We start from the raw sequence: 21,758 nt of genomic DNA on the forward strand, positions 1-21,758 counted from the left end.
GCACTACTCTTCAAATTTAGTCGATCGAGAACATCGAAATATTATATTTTTCAACCACGCCACAAATTATCTAAGGAATTAATTCTGGGCTAACGAGAATAATTCAGAACTCGTAATTTAATTCAAGGCTGTGACAGGGAATCAAGATTACCTGTCTTGACAAAATAATAATATTGAAATAATAATCCTAATAATAATAATGAACTGTGCATTGAACCGTTCAGTTCCTCTAATGAGTATATGAATTATAATTATATCCCTCATATAAGCTCATATATATATCCTTATATAAGCTCCATCATAAAAATATTTTTTGAAAAAGTCGAAGTTATTTTAAATTCGTCAAATCGATGGGTACTCAATAATTAATTTTGATTTAAGAAATTACTAGAGTTAACTGGACTAAGGTTTTTATTTATACTTCTCGCTAAAACATTTGATAGAGTATTCATCATACTAATTGAAATTTAAATCGATGAAAAATGAATTTTTTTAAATTTTTAATGAAGCTTGAAAGAATCATCGTCAATTTTTTCATGATATAGAATGTGATACTAAAATTCAACTATGGCAGGTTTAACGAAAGCCAACTCATGTTTCGGAGTCAATTTTTCAAAAATATTCCAACATGAGTCTTGCAGCATCGCTAAAGTGAACGATAAAAGCACCACGTTGCTCGTGACACCAAAGTAAACATTGGACACAATAGAATCTTCTGAAACTTTACCTTAAAAAAATTCCGAAACCCTCGACAATTTTAGTAAATTGGCACAATTCAGTCAAGTTCACTAGCCTGAGCCGCTCTCACCTCTGCTATCGCCGAAACAATCTAGTTTCCGTAACTCAAACCCTAACTGAAACCTAAGCTAACGACATTTTTACCTGGTGAGTGGTCTTTACCCGCTCCTCGCTTGAAATAAAGCAAACTGGACGCACGACAGACATCATAAAGATAAGCTTTTGAAAGCGCCAGCAAAACTCGATACTATAAATCTAGGCGAGGGATGAAATTCACAGAGACGTGACTGGACTTGAACAAGAGATGGCCACGGCATCGCACGATGAGCTCGGGTCGCCAGAGACTTTTAAAGCCTTGGCAGTCTCTTTTGAGGACTTCTGTGCCGCTTTTCTCGGAGAAGTAACTTCTGTCTCAGCTGATTTATGGGATTCAACTGCAGCAGAAAGAGGGGACTCTCCATCATCTGGTTCATAGAGATCATCCAAGATATCAGTAGAAGAGAGTTGGGAATCATCTACATTAAGAGGCTGATAGCCAGTATTAGCATTGCTGCTGCCTACGAGTTTACTCAAGAGTCCACTATTGTGCTTGAAAACATCGTTCAAAGAATGTGTGCTCATTTTCATATAATCTATTCTATTGTTCAAATTTGCCTGATGTTCAGCAGGTTGCTTCTGGACGTAATGTCGAGACATGCAGCCATTTTGTTCTTCAAGTTCTGAGTGAGATGAGTAATCTAAAACGATTGCAGAATCCGGAGACGTATCCAGAGCACTGTTTCTCTGGGAATGATTGCAGTTTGAAACTCTGCTATGTGAATTGTGGAGTGGTAGCATCAAATTTCCTGATATTTTATTAATTAAATGATGGGATGCATTAGAGTTACTGGCGTGCCCTCCATGTGCTTGTCTGCTGTCAAAATCTTTGAAGGTTGCAGAGTTTTGATTAATGCCAGCCGAGTTGTGGACTTGAGGCAGCTCATAAAGGGGGTCGGGGATTTGATCTTGCATATAATTTGAGGCTAAAATATGAGGGCTGCTGTAAATCTCACTGGAAGTTGAGGGAATGGATTTAGTGTAGTACGGAGTTACATCGTAACTTGGGTCTTCGATCTCGCAATAAATATTGTGAGTTTTCTGAGGTCTCAGAGTATAAGTAGCCACCCGACTGACGACCGGGATATCTGTCTCTATTATCGGTACAGGGGCACAATAGTATCGGGGCCGGGGAAGGGTCCGGCTGTTGAGAGAAGAAGAATTAACTTGCATGGCTTGGTGGGCCGACGAGTGGTCAGGCAGACGACGTTCTTGCTCGGCCAGGTTCGGAGAATAGCCATCGACCGGACCCTCCTGATCTCGGGAGCACACGTCCGGTTTTGGCAAGTTCCAACGGATGGTAAAATCGCCAGTCGACTCGTAAGTATTTTCATTTGTTGCTTTGAAATTATGGACAAAATTTCCGTTCATTGTGTTCGCTTTCTTCTGCATTGTTGAAGCCAGTGCATAATTAGATGCTATGAATTTTTTCCCGCGCGTTGGACTCTCACCATTAAGCTTGTTGCACTTGCTGGATGGTTCATATGAAGTTCCGACAGAGAATATTTTCTGCTCATTTGTGTGGGAATTCGATTGTTTGATCGTAAGAGTTGCTGCCGCGGCAAGCAACGATGCGCACAAAAATATTTCGATAAGACGCTCAAAACTGACCAAGACCCACCATGACCAGGTTTTGAGGCCTCCTTGTTGGTTCATTTGAAATTCCCGACTGAAAATGTGATGAAATGAAAAAACGATGAGAATGGCCTGCAGCAGAACAGCCAAGCACATCACAGCACAAGTGTATTGAGGTAGCACCACCCTTCGTTTCGACACTCGAATGAAAGATTGATAAAGAAGACAAACATATCCAACAATGAGAACCATATTCCATCCAATGGTGAAACACTGGATTCCAGTGACAAGTTTACGAGCAGAATCAGGATAATGCAAGACTCCGTTGGATATATCGATGAGCACGCTGGTTCCTATGTGTATTCCAGTAACAACGGCCAGAACAAGAGGCGACTGAAATTTAGCCGGAAGCAGAGAGAACCTGGAAGCTCTCAGCAAGATCAAGAGCATGAGGGCGAACGCAGTCGAGAGAATAGGAGAAACTGAGTTCATAAGTAATGAGATGAGAGCTCTGGGTAACTTTCCTTCCAGTCCATATGGATCATGAAGGAGAATAATACAACGCAAAGAGCCAGCGAGTAAAATAAGCAATTGTAACGTGACGTAGTGGCCACGTGGGATAAGATGAGTGCACGTGTGAATGCGGCATAAACTTACAAGTGAAATCAAAACAATGAGTCCCATCAAAATTCCTGTCATATAAATGTGAACGTGCATTGTTTGTCCTATGTTTGTCTTCGATAGGATGTAGCTGTCTGGTTTGGTTGGAGCGTTTTGTGATATAGGAGAGATGCTTGAAATGACGGATGGGTAATATTCGCGGCGACCATTATGGGCTTCATGTTCATTCCTCCTGTCGGTCTCCATGAAGTAGTTGAGAATTCCGTTTCTTGCAGGATCTCCATATGTACCATCCACCTCTTCAGGTAGTGGCAACGATGATTCAAAAGCTTCTACTGAATTTTCATTTTCATGTAACTTTTCTATCATTTGCAGCCTGGTAGACGTCTTGTAAACTGGTACTACCGTGGAAGTCGTGGTAGAGGTGGTTGTGGTTGTAGCCGTGGTGGTCTCAGGGAGTTTAGATATGACTGAAGATTCAGTAATTCCGTAAGCAACACCTCTAAAAATTGCCGCGATGTCTTTCTCTCTTACATTTCTTCGGGAAACTTTTTGAAATTCGCCGAGAGTGGATCCGTAACTTCTTCCCATTGATATGAGATTGCGATCAGAATTCATTTTGATTGATGAATCATCATAGAATTTATAGATCCTGTCTGCTGCGTCTATTGAATATTGCTGTGATGTTGATGAGGCTAGCAGCAGGAGTATTGACAGACAAGAAAAAACACGAGCACTCGATGCCATTTTCTTGATGGATGATCCCAAAGAAGGATTCGTCTTCGTTCTCGGCTTCCTTCAGACCGACTCGAAAAATCTGCAAGAAAATGAAAAGGAGTTAATTAAGCACAATGCATATAGAAAATAAGAATAATTGGGGACGATATTCAGTTTAAAAATTCTGATACGTATTTTGTTAAATACGATAGAACAACTTATCGTATTCTGAAATACTTATGGCTGAAAATTATGATCCAGCCCGTGAGATACAGTCAGATATTGTGAATTTAAATTTTATTTTCAAGAAATTAAACAGACCGTAAAACTGAATACGACTCTATATTTCCAGCACCCAGACATCATAAAAACCACCGCATGCATAAAAATTCGTGCCTCCTAAATTCGGAGACATCGTGCCGTTTTGGAGCTTATCTCGGTCATCAGGGACGAAATTTTCAGAATAAATCCGAGTTAAAACTTAAAGTCCCCAAGTCCATTTTTCCGTAAAAAAAATTCTTCAAGGCGAACGCATACACACGCCGTATCACTGATACGTCTCTTCATCACCTCAGTCTCCGGGAAGGCAAAGCGTTGAGCGAGTTTGCATTTTCAAGTTATGGAAAGAGGGCGCCGTTCCCGGCGCATGAAAGGGGTTGTAAAATGAGATTTTTCTCTCCATTGACTCAGCCTCACGACCCATAAACAATCAGGTACAATTTGCTGTCGTAACGTAGCGATCGTAATTCTGGGACTAAGTTTGCAGCGCCGAAGCGCGAGTGTTGGCAAGTTCCAAAGGTGGTCGGGTAAGTTGCGTCGTGAATCTGGAGGCTCCTCGGCAAAATTCATCGAAAGTTTAATTAATTTTGCTCAGTAATTAGAAAGTTGGGAGAAGTTATGGGAGACCTGCCGTGTTTATCATTTATTTTGGAGCGAAACTGTGGCTTCAATCGGCAAAAAGATGAGCAAGGAGCCTGGCGTGTAACATTAATTCTAGAGTGAGAAACATTAATTGCTGCCGAGCTCACACCAACACCTCGTGAACTCAATTGCTGTGAGCGCAGCTTTAATCGCACAAATGAGCGGCCGTTACGGAGATCGTTTTTCCCCTCTATAGATGATTTGACGGCAATAGAATTACTGCATTTTTTCTTGCTATAGATGACGAGAATTCAGTCGAGAAGCTGTGTTGTTTCTGTGATGACTCGAAGGTGTTTTTTTTTTTGCCAGCGATAAAATGCAAAGACTAAACAAATAATTCCCTCCAAATGATCATATATTTCAAAGAGTTAGTTAAACACTATTTTCATCATAAAAATTCACGCAGTGTATCTTACAATTTATTTTCATTAAATTTTTAGATTTTCATGATTAACAATTATTCAGCCAACAAAATTATCAAATATCTATAATATTTTCGTCTAAACGTTGAAAAAATGAGTACTTGATTTAAAATGTAGTGAAATTTATTTAAATCTCTATAGTGGAGCTATAAGAAACGCGCAGAGCGAATCTCATTTATTTCCTCATTTAAATAGGAAAATGTTAATTTTTTACATTTTTTGTATATAATTCCGCGAAATGATTGAACGTTACACGATTCCACCATATTATGTACAGAATAAAATAGTTCAGGTAACTCCTCGTAATAATTTGTCGGGGATATTCTGTGGCTTCAGAGAATGCATTAGGGAAGCGATCTGGAAACCGCATTCATTAATCATGTGAAGAATAAAAATTATGGCCGTGGTAAGTTTGGCCGCCGAAATGCCGCCGATGTGCCAGATGGAATATTGTGAACTGGAGGTGTGAGACTCAAAATGAGGTGAAACACGCTCAAGTATTTCGCTATATCTTTTTCAGTATGAAAGTTTCTCCGGTATATTAGATTATTGAAAGGCTTCGAAATACGATTCTACTTTCGGAAATACCCTAAGATTTAATATGTTAGTTTCGCACCATAATTCAATGTAATATTTTAACATAACCGAATAATTTTGTGGGAATGAAGATCAGGTCATATAATTTGCTCTTAATTTTTTTAATTTAAAACTATTCTCAGATTTCAATATAAATATTTTTAACGTTGTTCAAATGTCCAAACACTTCGCTCCACACAATTTATAATGATAATAATTCACAGTGTTAAATAATCCTGAACTCGTATGACCAGCCAGCCTAATACCTACCCCCTGTAATATATTTCCACGCACTCAAAAAAATAATTGGATCATAAGTCATGAATAGTGACACAACTTCTTACTTTCGGCACAAGTAGCGAGTGGACGTAGCACTGATACGCCTCTATCCCGGTCTAAACTGGGTTAATATAACCCACCCACGTGCAAAATATGCATCGTTATCTGGACAAAGTTCCACTTATTTACCTGAGTGTGGGATTCTGGATACTAAAGCTCGCGGCTCTGTTGGAGAACCGCAAAAAGCTCAACGCGCTCCCACTAACATTTCTCTAAATGTAGAGAAAGATTAATGAGGCTCTGAACGTAAGAATTGTTCTGGGTCCCCACCACACCCTCGTCCTTCCCTCTTTAGGGAGCTCGTTCGTCAGACCAATTTTCATTTATCATTATTGTCCTTTCAAACTGTGATCGGAAACCTCTCTATTAACAAATATCCATCGGTAACTTGTAATATTTATATCAAGGTTTCATGATGCTTGAAATTGACTTTTTCTATATGGTACTTTAAAACTGTAAACGTATCCCAGCAAATTGGAAAATATCCGTCCATTGTTTTTCAATTTCATAACAATATTTTATGATACTTGAAATTAACTAAGTGGTCGTTTAATCTTAAGTTCGCATTCAGCGTGACATTGATCGTAAAATAACCTCCCCCTGCTATTTTTTAAATTTAAATCGCTCGCAAATGGTTCTTTTTCAGACTATGTAGCTGCAGCTTTGGTAAACTTTTCGCCCTCTCAGATTCAAATTTATAACTTTTCCTTAGATCTTTTAGAGATTCATATTCCAAATTTAGGACTCATTTTACATCGCTTAAAAAGTCTCTAAACTTCCTTGAAATTCTCGTTTGAGAACTTTAATGGTTTTTACGTCAATACAATTCCGCCCGCGTGATAAGTTATCAACCGTTGAACTGAGCCAGGATACGGCGTTACAGTGAAAGCTTTTAGTGAGCTAAAAAATCAGAAATATCTGATGGTAAGGAAGGCTGAGAATATATTATGAAAATGATTTTCTATTAATCACTGAGTCATTGCGCATTCATTTAAACATACAAGTAAAGCTTTAAACATTATATCGAACATTCATCACTATGCTCACAGTTTCTAAACGCTTATATTCATAATTTCTCATATTATGCATCACTATTAGCACTCTATACAAGCCCCTATTATTGTTATTAGTCAGATAATTCATACTACGCGGTACTATGTATATCACTATATCACCGTTATTTCTTCAAACATGCATCACCATGAGCACTCTGTTTTTACCTTTTTAATACGCATTATTTCTCCAATCATTATCATACATCAATATGCGCACTCTGTCCAGTCTGTATTATCGTTATTTTTCAAATCATATATCATCATGCGTACTAAGTCTCAGTCTATATAATTATCGTTATTCACCGTGCTCACTTTTCTCTCGTTCTCACAATTCTCCACTACATTCGTTCATTATTATTCAATGAAAAAAAGTCGGTTTGGAGGCCGAGGTTACATGGCAGCTCTCGCGGTCGCGCGTCTGTACCACAGAGTATGAATGGAATTCTCTCAGTCTGCACTTCTAACGTTAACAATAACGTAGAAGTAGCATTAAAGCGTCAGTAAAGCGCATTAAATCGCGCGTTAAATTAAGTCCTGATTTTACAACGGTCATTCATTTTTATATTGTCGAACAAACTAAAAATCAATAAATGGGCTTTTGTCATTCATATTAAATTAGTGCGATGCTTTTCTCGATGTGAAATGCATTATTTGTACGGAAGAAGTTTTGGATAACGCGAATACAATTGATTTACATTAGCAACATTTTTTGATAGGATGTATGTTCGTTAAACTTTTCTAGTTCTATACCATCTTAACAAATAACAATTTATCAGGCAAGCTTCCAGCAACAAATATCCCTAATTTTTCCGTTAATTATCTGATATTTTAAGATCCAGAGACTCAAAATAACTAACTTATTTCTACCTGGTGTAGTTTATATTTTATTATGAAAATATAACGCAAATAAAAGAAACTGAATCTACCGAGTTGAGTGAGCCCGTCCCCAGTCTCCCACACCGCGAGTGTCGTATATCGTCGTGTTGTGGTGCCCGCACACTCAGAAAAATAAGTGGGACTTTATTGAAGTGGTGAAGCACTTTGGGCCCATGTGCTGGTCCTATAGGCACGGTTTGGGCAGGCAAGAGAGCCAGACCAATTCTGTCCTACCTCTTTGCTCGTGCCGTGCGTAAGAAAGTGGGTCATTATTGGCCTATATGACACACTTATTTTTATGAATGTGGAGAGACGTCAGAGATTCCCACGTGCGGTTTAGGAGTCGCGTTCAAATGACGACCAGGATACCAGAGAGACAGACCCCTGACCAGGATACCAGAGAGACAGACCCCTGACCAGGATACCAGAGAGACAGACCCCTGACCAGGATACAAGGATACCAGAGACACAGACCCCTGACCAGGATACCAGAGACACAGACCCCTGACCAGGGTACCAGGGAGACAGACCCCTGACCAGGATACCAGAGAGACAGACCAGGTACTTTGATAACCGAAAGTTCTGCGGGATTTTTTAATTCTGATTCTATTTCCGCGATTGGCAATATTCTTGCCGTCGATTTCTTGCAGCTTGGATTGTCTCGCGATATTCTGGTGATTTCTCGCTCAGAAAACTGAGAGAAACTATGGCCAAATAGCGATGCACCTTTTGCTTTATGTGGTTATCCCACGTTATCCCACTTTTGGCGCGGTGAAAGGGGTGTATCAGTGCTACGTGAGGAATTTGGCTCACTATTTGGACAATATGATCCATCAGTTTGTCCGAGTGCTGGGACTACGGCCACTGATCCAGGTTAACATTGTAGCTGTTAACCGTCCACGGCCCCCTGCGTCGCTCTAACTATCCCGCCGTGGGGGGCCCTGCCGTGGGGGGCACCGCCCCCCCGCTGTGGGGGGCGGTGCCCCCTCCAGGGTACATCGTCAAGACTCGGCATTTCAAAGATTGCTTCAAAAGTCACATCACTCACAGAAATGAGTGAGGCTTTAACCAAATAGCAGTGAGTAAGATCAAAATGACTCGTACAAACGCAAAAAGTGCATCATTATTTGAAGAGAGCATTAGTTATTTTTTTCAGTGTGCACAAGCTGATAAATTTCAAAGCTTTTAATTAAGTCGAATATTTGAAGATTGAAAGATTCATATGAATATCAAAGCGGCAATTGCGGTGTTGATATTAGTTTTAAATAAATATATTTTCTGTTGTACTCCGCATACTCAAAAATATCTTAGACTTCTTAGCAATAATGCGCAATATTTCTGTGAGTATTATTTTTTATTGAACTTTCATAATCAATATCTCAAAATAAAGTCTTTCCTCTGAATATGCTTTAATTTAATCGTATAAGATGCCGCTGGGTAGGTGGTGATTTATTGACCAAAACCTGGCAAGAAATGGGATACGGTGCAGTAAATGGCTTTATATAATACCCAATATCTTTAAAATTCAGTATACGATCAAAGTCCTGAGATCATCGAAGGAATTAATTACACGTTACACTGAATGGCCTTTCATCATTACACTGAATGACCTTTCATCATTACACTTTATGACCTTTCATCGTTACACTGAATGACCTTTCATCATTACACTGAATGGCCTTTCATCATTACACTGAATGGCCTTTCATCATTACACTGAATGACCTTTCATTATTTGAGTTTGGAGGTCCCTACAGTTCCCAGTGATACTCTTCTTTAAAAAATATCTTGAGGTGTATTTTTTTTCATTTAGTTCAATAAGTCATCTAGATGGCTATCACGCTCAAGGATGATCAGTCGCGGCAGGCCATGTCGCTCCTTCCGTCCGTCTTAATCGAGACAGCTTAGGCAGGATTATGTGCTTATAAATACATATTAGTGAGCAATAAATGCGGATTAGGTTTCAATGCCTCAAGATGCGCCTGCCTGCGCGTAAAGATCGCTCGATATAAGCACGCCAAGGCACGTTTAGTCACGTTCCGCGGTCAAATGTCAACAAAGAAACTGAAGCTTTTGTCATCCACAGACTCCCATGAATGGGATCTTGTTAGTAACGTTTCAGTAATGGTTTTTCCGGACGATTTTAGAGCCTGGCATCAATCGGAGAAGATTGACGGTCACGACGAGTGTTTATAACATTTTAGTGATGGTTTTCGGTGACAGTTTAAGAGCGGTAAACAATCGGGAGAAATAGATGGTCAAGAAGAGCACAGTGCGGAGAACAGTTCCAAACTTGACGCAATTCAAAATTAATTGAAAATGTCTCTAGATAACAATGAACGAGTCTTCTTAGCTCACGCGCACCTAAGAATATAGTGAGATCATCGAGACCGGCACCAATCTGTTGTACTTTGATCTATTTAGGACTTAGTGAAATTCATTGAAAAGAGCTTGAAAATGATGGAACTTCCTGTCATCACTTAAAAATTAAGAAAATGGAATATGTCAAAAACGACATATGATGGGCATAAAGACCCGAAGAAAAGTGAGAAAAGTCTTCTCAGTCGAAAGAAATAGAAAATCTGTATATTTAAAGATATTAATCACTTATCAAGTTCAAGTTGTACTTGAAAAAATAAAAATTCTACTTACGAACAGAATTTTATTCAGCCTATTACAATTTAAGATAGAAAGTTGTCCAGCGTATGTCTACTAGTATGTAAATATTGACATTCATTATATGAAAAAAAAAGTCTACACTTTTTTCCCCGATACTAGCACGATAAACTATGCCAACTTTTTTCATTGAAAATCCGGGAATTTATGTTCTCATCCACGACGGCATTGAGATTAGAATTTAATTAGCAAGTGGCTTGCAGTTAATGCGATTGACGGTAAATTTATCGACTTTTTCAATTATGACTTCGTTATTTCGCATTCACCATCAAGGTGGCACCGAAACGATCAGTTCATTAGAAAGTTCTCCGTATATAATTCTGTAGAAGATAAATGATAAAAAATAACATTTCCTCAACAATAATTTAAATATTTTATGTATTTCTTTCCGACGCCTTCTTCAGAATAATGCGTCAATTAACAAAAGATTCGCACTTGTTTCAATTGAAGTTTTATTGACTTTAATTAAGGTTGCACCGTATGTAAGTAGGTGGTAATATTCATATATATTATTATTTAAATTTCTTTCTGTGTAGGCTGGTCTATAGGATAAAGCGCTGCATAAAAGATTATATACTCTCAGTAGAAAATGAAAGTTTGTGCGGGCAATCAATTATATTTATAAGAAATCATATCAAATATTAGCAATGTAGAAAAAGAACTAATTATTAATGATCTGAATGGATGACATTGATGTTAATGGGATAGAGCGTTTTACATTTAACGTGTTCGTGACAACTGCACATATATTTGAATTATATTTTAAGAAAAATATTTTATTCGCAATTTGTTAATTGAGTTTCTATGGTTCAAGTTGATTATATTTTAAACTTAGGTTTAGGAAATTCTAAATTTAAACTTTCTTACTGCCCAGAATTGCGAAAAGGGTAGAAAATAGCGTTCATATAAATTTTTCCTTTTCCTAAAAATTTTTGACTGCTATAGCATTCAGTAAGAAATTAACAAGCGGCATGGCACTTTTTCGTTATGATATGCCGCTGTTGATAAACTCCACTTACTCCAGTGATGGGAAAACGACCAGGGAGAACGCCACCACACGACTGTGACCAATTTAACGTAATCGTTTCTCAAGCAGCATGCGGAGGTGAAAATACGAGGTTTCGCTTCAACTTCACTATCCCGAATTTTAGAAATTCAAGATTTTTTTAACTTATGAACGAGTAAAATAAAAGTAAGTGCACTTTGTGTACTGTTTTGTTGACGTAAAAAACATGAAAAAATTGTTGAAGAAGTTACAAAAATTAAAGAGCTTTAATTAGAAGTCAACTGACGGGACAAAATTTCAAAGCGACATGTATAGTGAAGACTCGAAAAACGTTTAAATTATTAAATTAGTTAATTAAACAGAGAGATCTTTTCTTATATTTTTTTTGTTGTCTGGCTTCAGCAATGGATTTACCCTAAGTGCAGCCAATTGATTTATGAAGAATTTGTTATGGCCGATGTCAGTTTATGGTACATTTTATGACATCAATTGGCAGACAGAGACTTGCCTTCATGTTCATGTGAAAATTCTTCTGCCTAAGCCCCTTATAGAAGATTTTATTATATCAAATAAAGTTATTCTGTTTTCTTATTTATTTCTGTCAAAGATAAAAATTCATGATTCATATTCATTAATATGATTTCTCGAAAGGTAACAAAGCATGTTTATTTCATGCAGTTAAACTGCTGGTACGATATATCAGAATTATACTAAAAAATATTCGTGTTGTGAAGGCATCAATAAATATCGCCGCAGACCTCCGCAATAAATAGATATGATCGCAGTTCTATGCAGACTATTTAAGGCGGAAATTGTAATGCTTATTATTATTAGCTTATAGAATACAGGAGCAGCTGATAGTGTAAATAGTTCACTTTTACAAGGTGAATAATTCAAGCTTCGGTGCACTGAGAATGATCTCCATAAAAAATTAGAAGTGATCAAAATTTAAATTAGGTAATTATGCCCAATCAACCGTCTTAAATGCACAGAATTTAATGCAGAATATGAAATTTAATATTTGAGAGATGCAAGGAGATTTAATCATAAATGAACTTACCTTCAATAAGTTTTTTTTTTGACGGACGATCTTCAGTAACAACTGCAATTTCCTAGCACAAATCTGTTTCCAAATCACCAGTTAGAGAAAGTCTTCTCTTTATATTTCAACTAAGAATTCAACAGTTATGTCTCGACGCTCTTTCAATAAACAAGTAATTGATTCAACAAATCAAAGTTGAGCCTTGTTTTTGCAGGTAAGTTCACTCGACGAAGCCGTAAAGTTCTTGTGGAACAACACCGCGTCAGTGGAGGTTCAGGAGCAGCGAGCGTGACACCCTCGCTCGCCGAGCTTCAGAATGTGACTGGCAACTCGCTGCCCCGCACTCCTATTTATCTCTGTCGCCAGACCTGAAAATCTCACCAAGCTGTCATACTAACGATCTGCTGAGATTTCCGAACACAATTCGAGTGTTACCTCAATTTTGAACATATATCTCTATTACAATAAATAATTGTAATTATATATAATTGAGTAAAATAATTCGAATAAGACTTTCATCATTAAAAAAAAATTATTATTATTATACCATGAACATAAACACATAGAGTGATTTATAAACAAAATGTTTTCTCATACATAGAAAGCTAAATCAATTGAGACAAGAATAATTTATTTAACGGTCAACAAAAGTTAATTTAGAAGAATAGGTATAGAAGAGCATGTTAGACTTGACCTGCACCTTAGCACGACTTGGGTACGGTGGCTGGGTGGGCTCTCCAGCTCTCCCGATACCGTCTCGAATTATCCCTAAATGCCTGGAAATCCTGGTAATCCATGACGAGTTTTGCTCATTTGAGTATCATACTAAAATCTTAGATTTATTTACATCCAGCCATGCAACGGCCGCCGATAATTCGGACAAAATTCACAATGTGGTACGAAGTATGGCTTCGAAAGAAGCAGCTACAAGAAACAGGTATTTACTTGACTGCGTTTGTTTACGAATTTCTGTGGAAGATTCTTGTTAATTTATGAAGGATTTAGAAGATAATTATCGGACTAAACGAAGTGACATTCTGCGGTTAATCTCTGTGTGAAGTTATTACGAGCTCAATTTTAGTACCGTAGTTTATAGATTATATCGATGCCAGCTAGGCACAGAAAATAAATTGTTTATGTTTATAATGTGGAATTTAAGTGAGAAAACATTGTTCATTTGGAGACAAACTTCAATATGATTTGCCTTTCTCGAGCAATTTTAATCTTGTATTCATCGCTCCTGTATTAATTTTAATGAAAAAACTGCCATTTTTGGGGTAAATTACATCTCAACAAATTGAGTAAAATAAAGAAACTTGCAACATTAAAGAATGAACATTTTCTATGACTGGCCATACCCTTTTTTAATTTATTTAGATTTAGACACCATACTTTTTTTATCTTATTATTACTTGATAATTCTGTGCAGTTTTTTTTAATGCCCTGTATATTGTTCACCTTACTGATGCTGAAAAACTGCCACTATACATTTCCATAAATATACCATATCTTATTTTGGCTCGATATCCTAATTTACAAAGTCGTTTTCTAATGGAACTATGATCTCAGAAAGTGATGAGTCATGTGTGAGACCCATCAGCAAAAAAGTCATTTTTAGAGACACAAAAGAGTTATAGAGAGCCCCGGTATTTCATTTATCTTTTAATTACTTCTGGGGTTAATGCTAAATGGTAACGAGCTTCCGAGTGCTTGAGGTCAACTAAGATGGATTCCATGACGCCTTTTCACAAAGAAATTCGTCAACAAATGAGCTTACCTAACCAGTAGCCAGAAAATTTTTTTTTAATTGCGGCTACTGTTTACAACTGTGGGAGTAAACGCGGCTTGTATAATGAAACATGAATTGTCATACATTATTAATGAAACATACTCTTTCGTGTGATTTTTATTTCATGTTTCTACGTTTAATACTTTACAAATTATAAACTTTTACTTTTATCAACTTTTTTTGGGGTCACCCTTTTTTACGTAATTCGATTACATATGAATCTAACCTTTACAAAAAAAAAAAAAAAAATAGCTGGATTCTAAAACTTTTTCTGTAAAGATATATTGAATTTTTGTGATATATTCTTTACTTTCAAATTTCTGGTTAACGAAACATATCTTGTGATGAATTTTTTATTATTTTAATTTTTTACATCGTGTTTACTATTCTTACGGAAATTACCTTAAAAAACATATAAGATACAATAACAATATACATACAATCTCCAGTGTGGCAATTATTATTAGTAGTATTATAATTGTTAAAGAGATTTAATCATGATCTTATAGTCGGAGATTCAAAACTCACATTCCAAAAATTTGTCTTAAGTAACATAGAATAATTCTAACCGAATAAAACCTGCTAATTTTGGCATGAGGAACGTAAAAATGTACAAAAAGTTTTCTTATGAACAATGTATTATTTTCTGGGTTATTTTCTGATATATAAATTTTTTCTATGCATCATTCCTTCATTCCTTTACTCGAACAAGTAGTTTTCCATTTATAAATAAATATGTAATTATATAATATGTATTTAAAGGCAAGTAATCATGTACATCAAATGGGACATGCTTCATCATGCTCCACGTACGTAGTAACTGCATGCGTTCAAGCAGTAACGTTACGCAGTAACTTTCCTACTCGTACGTAGTGAAGAGAACGGGCATTAAGGATGCTTAAGGAGAAGCAACTCATTAGCAGGGCAGCGATTTTCCCAAGGATTAGGGACCACAGTCACGCTAGGAATTCGCGCCGAGGCATGCTCACTCTCACGCTACCTGCTGCTGGTGCCGAGGCATGCTCACCCTCACGCTACCTGCCACTGGTGCCGAGGCATGCTCACCCTCACGCTACCTGCCACTGGTGCCGAGGCATGCTCACTCTCATGCTAACTGCTGCTGGTGCTGAGGCATGCTCACTCTCACGCTACCTGCTTCTGGTGCCGAGGCATGCTAGCTCACTCTCACGCTACCGGCCGCTGGTGCCGAGGCATGCTCACTCTCACGCTACCGGCCGCTGGTGCCTTAGCGTGCCTTCATCGACTTTATCTCAAGATGTCTGCTATGATTAACGCTTCGATTACTTACAAGTGCGCTTGACTTTTATATATTCATAGACAATGTATTGTAGACTTCTACGTATTTATAGGCTATGTATTATAAACTTCTATGTAATAATAGGCTATGTAGTCTAGACTTATATGTGTTTATAGGCCATGTAGTCTAGCCTTCTATACATTTCTTGGCTATGTATTCTAGCCTTCTATATATTTATAGACTATGCAGTCTAGACTTCTGTATATTTATAGGCTATCGATTCTAGACTTATAAACTAGCTTTGTTTTGACTTTTTTTTTCTTTCAAAAATATGCACTTGGTATGTAAAGAATCATATAAATTAAGTCATTTTCAGAATTTTCATAATACGAATCTGACAACATTTTAGGTTTTGTTGTTATTTTTCTGCTAGAATATCTCAGTTCTAAGCATTGATTTACTTCTGCTGCTTCGCGTATGGTTCGCGACATATTTAATAATAATTTTTTCGTAATAAAAATGGATAATTTTACTTTTGAGTTCATGTTGATATCAACATTAAAAAGAATATTATATTGAACCTCATTCGCATATATCTAATCTGAAGATTTTTTTATGTTTATGCAGATATACACTTCATTCATAACAAATTTACCAATTTATTTACTATTATATTTTGAAACTCATTTGAGTACACAGTACTACTTTCTCCTAATTCCCCTTCTTGTGAGGAATTCCTCCCACGCCGCACCAGCTACACCTCGTCATTCCCCAACCGTTCAGGCCCCATTACTAGACCTCGACTTCCCCTTGGTCTGCCACCATGTCAGACCCCATTAGCCCCTCTTAGCAGACCATCCTCACTCATTACGAGACGTTTGTGGCATGTTCAGATACTGCGATGTTTGTGGCATGTCCAGATACTGCGATGTTTGTGGCATGTCCAGATACTGCGATGTTTGTGGCATGTCCAGATACTTCGATGACGATGTTTGTGGCATGTCCAGATACTGCGATGTTTGTGGCATGTCCAGATACTGCGATGTTTGCGGCATGTCCAGATACTTCGATGTTTGTGGCATGTTCAGATACTGCGATGTTTGTGGCATGTCCAGATACTGCGATGTTTGTGGCATGTCCAGATACTTCGATGTTTGTGGCATGTTCAGATTCTGCGATGTTTGTGGCATGTCCAGATACTTCGATGTTTGTGGCATGTCCAGATACTGCGATGTTTGTGGCATGTTCAGATACTTCGATGTTCATTACAAATTCAAGGTTTGACTGGTCGTGATTTTTCCATGTGTGCTACTACCATAACGACGTTGCCATATATGGTACTACCATAGCGATGGTACCGTACATTTGTACCGTTAGTACATTTGTATCGTTTCCGGACTTTGATAATCATCATGTTGTTTATGATGTGATGATAAAGATTGTGGAGAAATAGCGTGCGAAAAAATGGTATTCGTGTCGGCAGAATAGCAAGTGGTTCGGAACTATCTTCGAGGAAGGTTCAGAACAATTTTCCATTGTTGTTCGGAACCATTTTTTCTTTATACTTCATAAGCTTAAAATACACAATAAATTTATCAATAATCAAGGAAAAATCTAAGAAACAAACCGCACATTCAATGATTTTTGGATACAAATTTAATTATTTTAACTAAGATAAGCAAAAATAATATTTGCTGTCGTTTACCGTTTATCTCATTTGCGTTGGAAATAATTATGTTCAAGTCAAAGTTAGTTTAGCCACATGTATGGACCACTTTGTGGTCCTTGGTTCACCGCAGGGTCCAGAGTTCTGTTACGGAAGCTAAAATGTGGAGTCAGATGTGTGGGTTTTGGGTCAGCTTCTGAACGGTACGTCATCCTATCCTATGCATCCTATACACATCCTATCGTCATCGCAGGTTTTGCACACCCAAATGAAAATCTAAAAATTAGCGATGACCATATAAATAAATACTGATTTATTTATATTATTATATTTATTCATATTGATTTATATATGGATATTAATATTGACTTATATATAGATATTCAAATTGATTTATATGCATAAAATAAGTCTTAAATAAATAGCAATAAGTCTGAATAAGTCATCCTAATTTTTGCTATCACCGAATGGCAAATGCTTAGAATTAAGGCTAGACATTTTAATTAACGAAGCTGTCCCGAGATTTTATTTTCATACATAGGCTAACACTTAGGAAAAAAATTCTGGGCTAAATAAAGTCATGCCGCCTTAGATTTTTTATCAAGACTCAAATAAGGTACCTACAATAACTTCTCCCTAAGGAGTTAACTTTGTTTCGGTGGCCATCACCTCGGCTTTGTTATGATGGGGTTATGAGGCGGTGTAAAAGCTTGCTCTTGTGTACACAAATGAACTCTTTTGTTTTTCTGATTGTTTTCCCTCCTTCAGAAGACTCCTGTCAACTGCCGTGCCATGCGGGGCGGGCTGGCGAAAGATTCTAGGCTTAAATCCGTTCACGTCAAAACAATCCTAAATTAATTTCATTTTTTCGCCTTGAGAAAATCCGCTTGAATCGAAAAAGTCGCAGGGAAAATATCTCCATGGCTTCTGGGCGTTCTTTAGTTAATTCTCACGGGGGAAGTAGGGTTTAAAATTCCTTTCTTTTTAAGTATTTTTTATTTGAAGTGTTTTTTTTTTTTGCAAAAATAACATTTATTTTCTTAAAAATATCGGTGAAATTTTAAAGAAAATAATTTTTGAATTGAAGTGACCTTCTTCCCCAACAAAATTGTACTCAAATTAATTCTAAAAAGAATCAAAATTATGAAATTGAGAAATCTGGAGGGAATTTTGGGATTAGGATCTGTGTAATTTGATATTTCTTCAATGTAAAATTAATTTGAAATTTGTGACTTATTGTCCAGCGGTAATTTAATGGCAAATCAAGAGCCGTTCTCGAAATCATTGACCACTTTGCAGTCTGGTGTTGAGTTGCAGTTTAGATGAAGGTTATTTATGCATCCTAGTCACCCCCAACACAAGGGGAAATGGCAGCGTCGGGAGGTAACGTAACACCATCCTTCCTCAATCAGCATTCCCCGCTCTGCATTTTTTAACATCCTTTTCCTTCCAACTATTTACCTTTCTATTATTCTGTCGATGGTAAAACTTCTCTATCCAGTTTATTCTTATGAGTAAAACTTTGACATTAATTTAATTCCAGTATTTTTAACCAATAGAAAATATAAAACTTTTCATCTGTAATGCGGTCGTAAAATGTTTCGCGAAAGCCGGTTGAATTTTTGATAATAAATAATAATATTATTTAAATTTTTATATCATCGTTATCAAAACAATAATTCTTTTTTTATATTTCAAAAATAAAGTTATTTTTAGATGTTTTTCTCAAATATTAGTAATGTTTGGTATATACATAAACTCAATAAACGCTAGGTATAAAACTTGCACCTATGAAAATTTACTTTTACTGGCAGTAATTTTTAAGGCGAAATATTAACTAACGTTTTACACCACAACTAAAATAACCAAAAAAAGTAATATTAACCACATTTGCAGACCAAAATTAACACAAACAAGAAGCTGATAGTGAACTGCACCGCATTTTCACCAACACAATTTTCACAATTTTCTGCCGGCAGTTACCATGGCAACCAAGCTATGCTGTCCCGCTTACGTACAAGAAAAGGCGATCAACGTTCAGCCAAAAAGTGCTTGTTTTTTGCACTTGTTTCCCTTGGTCAGGTAGAGACCATTAGTCACGGTGACTAACTCAACAGTGACTGTGCTGTGTTCACGAACCGCGCACAGTTTACTTATTGTCCTCAATGACACAAGAGTGTATGATACTCAAATCGCCACTCGTCAATAATAATAATGATGATGATCACAAATTTGATTTGTAGGAGTAAATTACCTCAATATACTCGTAACTATTAAATGGTTTCGTTTTAGTTATAAAGTTAGTGTTCAGACAGGTTTATGAAACAGATCGTTTCTATTGAATTGCTGTTAATTAATTGTTAGTTGTATTTAGCTGTAAAATTTGGTCGCGTGATAAAACAATAAGAACAGTTGGCGCAGAAGTTGATGTCATTATCTGTATTATCACGCAGCAATGAATGATGGTGAGGCAGTAAAAAGAAATTTAAGAGCATTTTTCTCTTCGAAATTGGTTTTTCGTTAGTTATAGGTAGCCAATAACGACAACCAAGACTTCTGTTGTAACAAATAAACGCGTTTATTTCTGAACAGGAAAATGAAATTCAATACAAACTCAGCAGATTTTTTAGAAAATATTTGAAAAAAACAACATTTTTACAATCGCTTTATTCGACATATTATGATCTCGTTTTAGTCTTAAATTTGTCTCACGTAGGCAAAAATGGAATTCCTTGTTTTGATTAAACCTTTTGTCTTCAGATGCACTAATCGCCTTACTTAAAATGTCCTAAAACTATTTTTATTGTTGATTTGGTAAACTTTTTTTTGGTTGTGATAAATTTTATTATTGGTTTATAATAACTAAGTTTCTTAGACGTTATATAGCGATTCATTATTCATTACTTAAGCAGACAAAATGTAAATAATTACTCTCTTTAGAGCCAATTATACTTTTTTGTGACATTAATAAAGTTTATTTAAAGTTTTATGACTAGAACTCTAAAAAATAAAGATGTAGAAATAAATTCTTTTCAAATGCCTGTTGTTATTTTTCTAAGTTTTTTGCACGCATGTGCCCCTTGAGCAAAGCTCGCGTGCCCCGTGGCAGCTCATCACATTACACGGGCGACACACATGGCGGAAATAGTGAGGGAAATCCTGCCAAGAGGGGGGGGGAATCCTGCCAAGAGGGGAGGGAAATCCTGCCAAGAGGGGAGGGAAATATTTTCATATGGGGATGGAAATAATACCAGGTGATGAAAAGAAATCGTGACTAGGAAGACAGAAATCCTGCAACGACGGGAGTGAAAAGATAGTACGAAGAGAGGGAAATCCAGCACCGAAGAGAGGGAAATCCAGCAACGAGGGGAGGGAAATCCAGCAACGAGGGGAGAGAAATGATGCTACGAGGGGAGGGAAATCCAGCAACGAGGGGAGGAGAATCTAGCAACGAGGGAAGGGAAATAATGCCTCGAAAGTAGGGAATTCCTTCCACGTGAGGAGGAAAATGATGCCACGAAGACAGAGGAATCCTTACAATAGGAGTGGGAAATAATGCCGGTAGAAATGCTCGAACAGGAATGAGCATTAGAAATACGCAGGGTTGCATTCAGCACCGAGTACATCTAAAATTCCCCAAAGATCCCACCCAAAAGTTTCCTGACCAAACATTCACGAGTTCAGAAATGTGTACACGCACTCAGTAAACCCGTAAAGAGTAAAACACGCGCAGAAAAATGAATGCACCAAATGTCCAAATGATGACACACTTTCTCACACACAGCACCAGCAGTGAGCCGAGGTAACGCTGTCTTTTTTCCGGGATAAACCTGGTCAAAAGGGCCACACAAGGACAAAAATTGCATCGCAATATGGCCAAAGTGTCACACATTTCTCTGAGTGCCCACAGGGTCGTTCGCGACACGCTCTTGGCCAATAATCCGACGCTATAAGCGCCCTACGTCCGTCTTATTAGAAGCGAGACTCGGGCCAGCGCTGCTGCATTATCATTATTAATATAAACACGGACCCCCAGTCACTCTCCTCGTCCAGCCTTCATATTATCTAGGCTGGGATATTTAGTGGGTAACTTTAATATTTTCTTTTATATTTTAGGTAATAATATCCGTTACTACAAAGATTTACATTGCTAATATAAACACGGACCCCAGTCACTCTCCTCGTCCAGCCTTTATATTATCTAGGCTGGGATATTTAGTGGATAACTTTAATATTTTCTTTCCTGTTTTAGGCAATAATATCCGTTACTACAAAGATTTACATTGCTAATATAAACACGGACCTCAGTCACTCTCCTCGTCCAGCCTACATATTATCTAGGCTGGGATATATAGTAGGTAATTTTATTATTTATATATTTTCTA

The 21,758-nt window shown here is 37.2% G+C and overlaps 1 protein-coding gene across 1 annotated transcript; it reads right to left on the reverse strand.

The window, feature by feature from the left end:
• Positions 1-494: 494 nt before the first annotated feature.
• On the reverse strand, positions 495-12,969 carry LOC108675699. Its single transcript, XM_018163728.2, has 2 exons — positions 12,679-12,969; positions 495-3,847 (listed from the first exon to the last, which is right to left on the reverse strand). Exon 2 carries the CDS (start codon positions 3,775-3,777, stop codon positions 1,012-1,014), a length of 2,766 nt encoding a protein of 921 aa, XP_018019217.1. The 5' UTR covers positions 3,778-3,847; positions 12,679-12,969; the 3' UTR covers positions 495-1,011.
• Between the last annotated feature and the right edge of the window lie 8,789 nt (positions 12,970-21,758).

This window comes from Hyalella azteca, unplaced genomic scaffold (genome assembly GCF_000764305.2).
Source record: "Hyalella azteca isolate HAZT.00-mixed unplaced genomic scaffold, Hazt_2.0.2 contig11585, whole genome shotgun sequence".
Taxonomy (NCBI): Eukaryota; Metazoa; Arthropoda; class Malacostraca; order Amphipoda; family Hyalellidae; genus Hyalella; species Hyalella azteca.

Excerpts from the sequence above, each read along its gene's own strand:
- LOC108675699 (XM_018163728.2), bottom strand. The coding sequence starts at position 3,777 with ATGGCATCGAGTGCTCGTGTTTTTTCTTGTCTGTCAATACTCCTGCTG.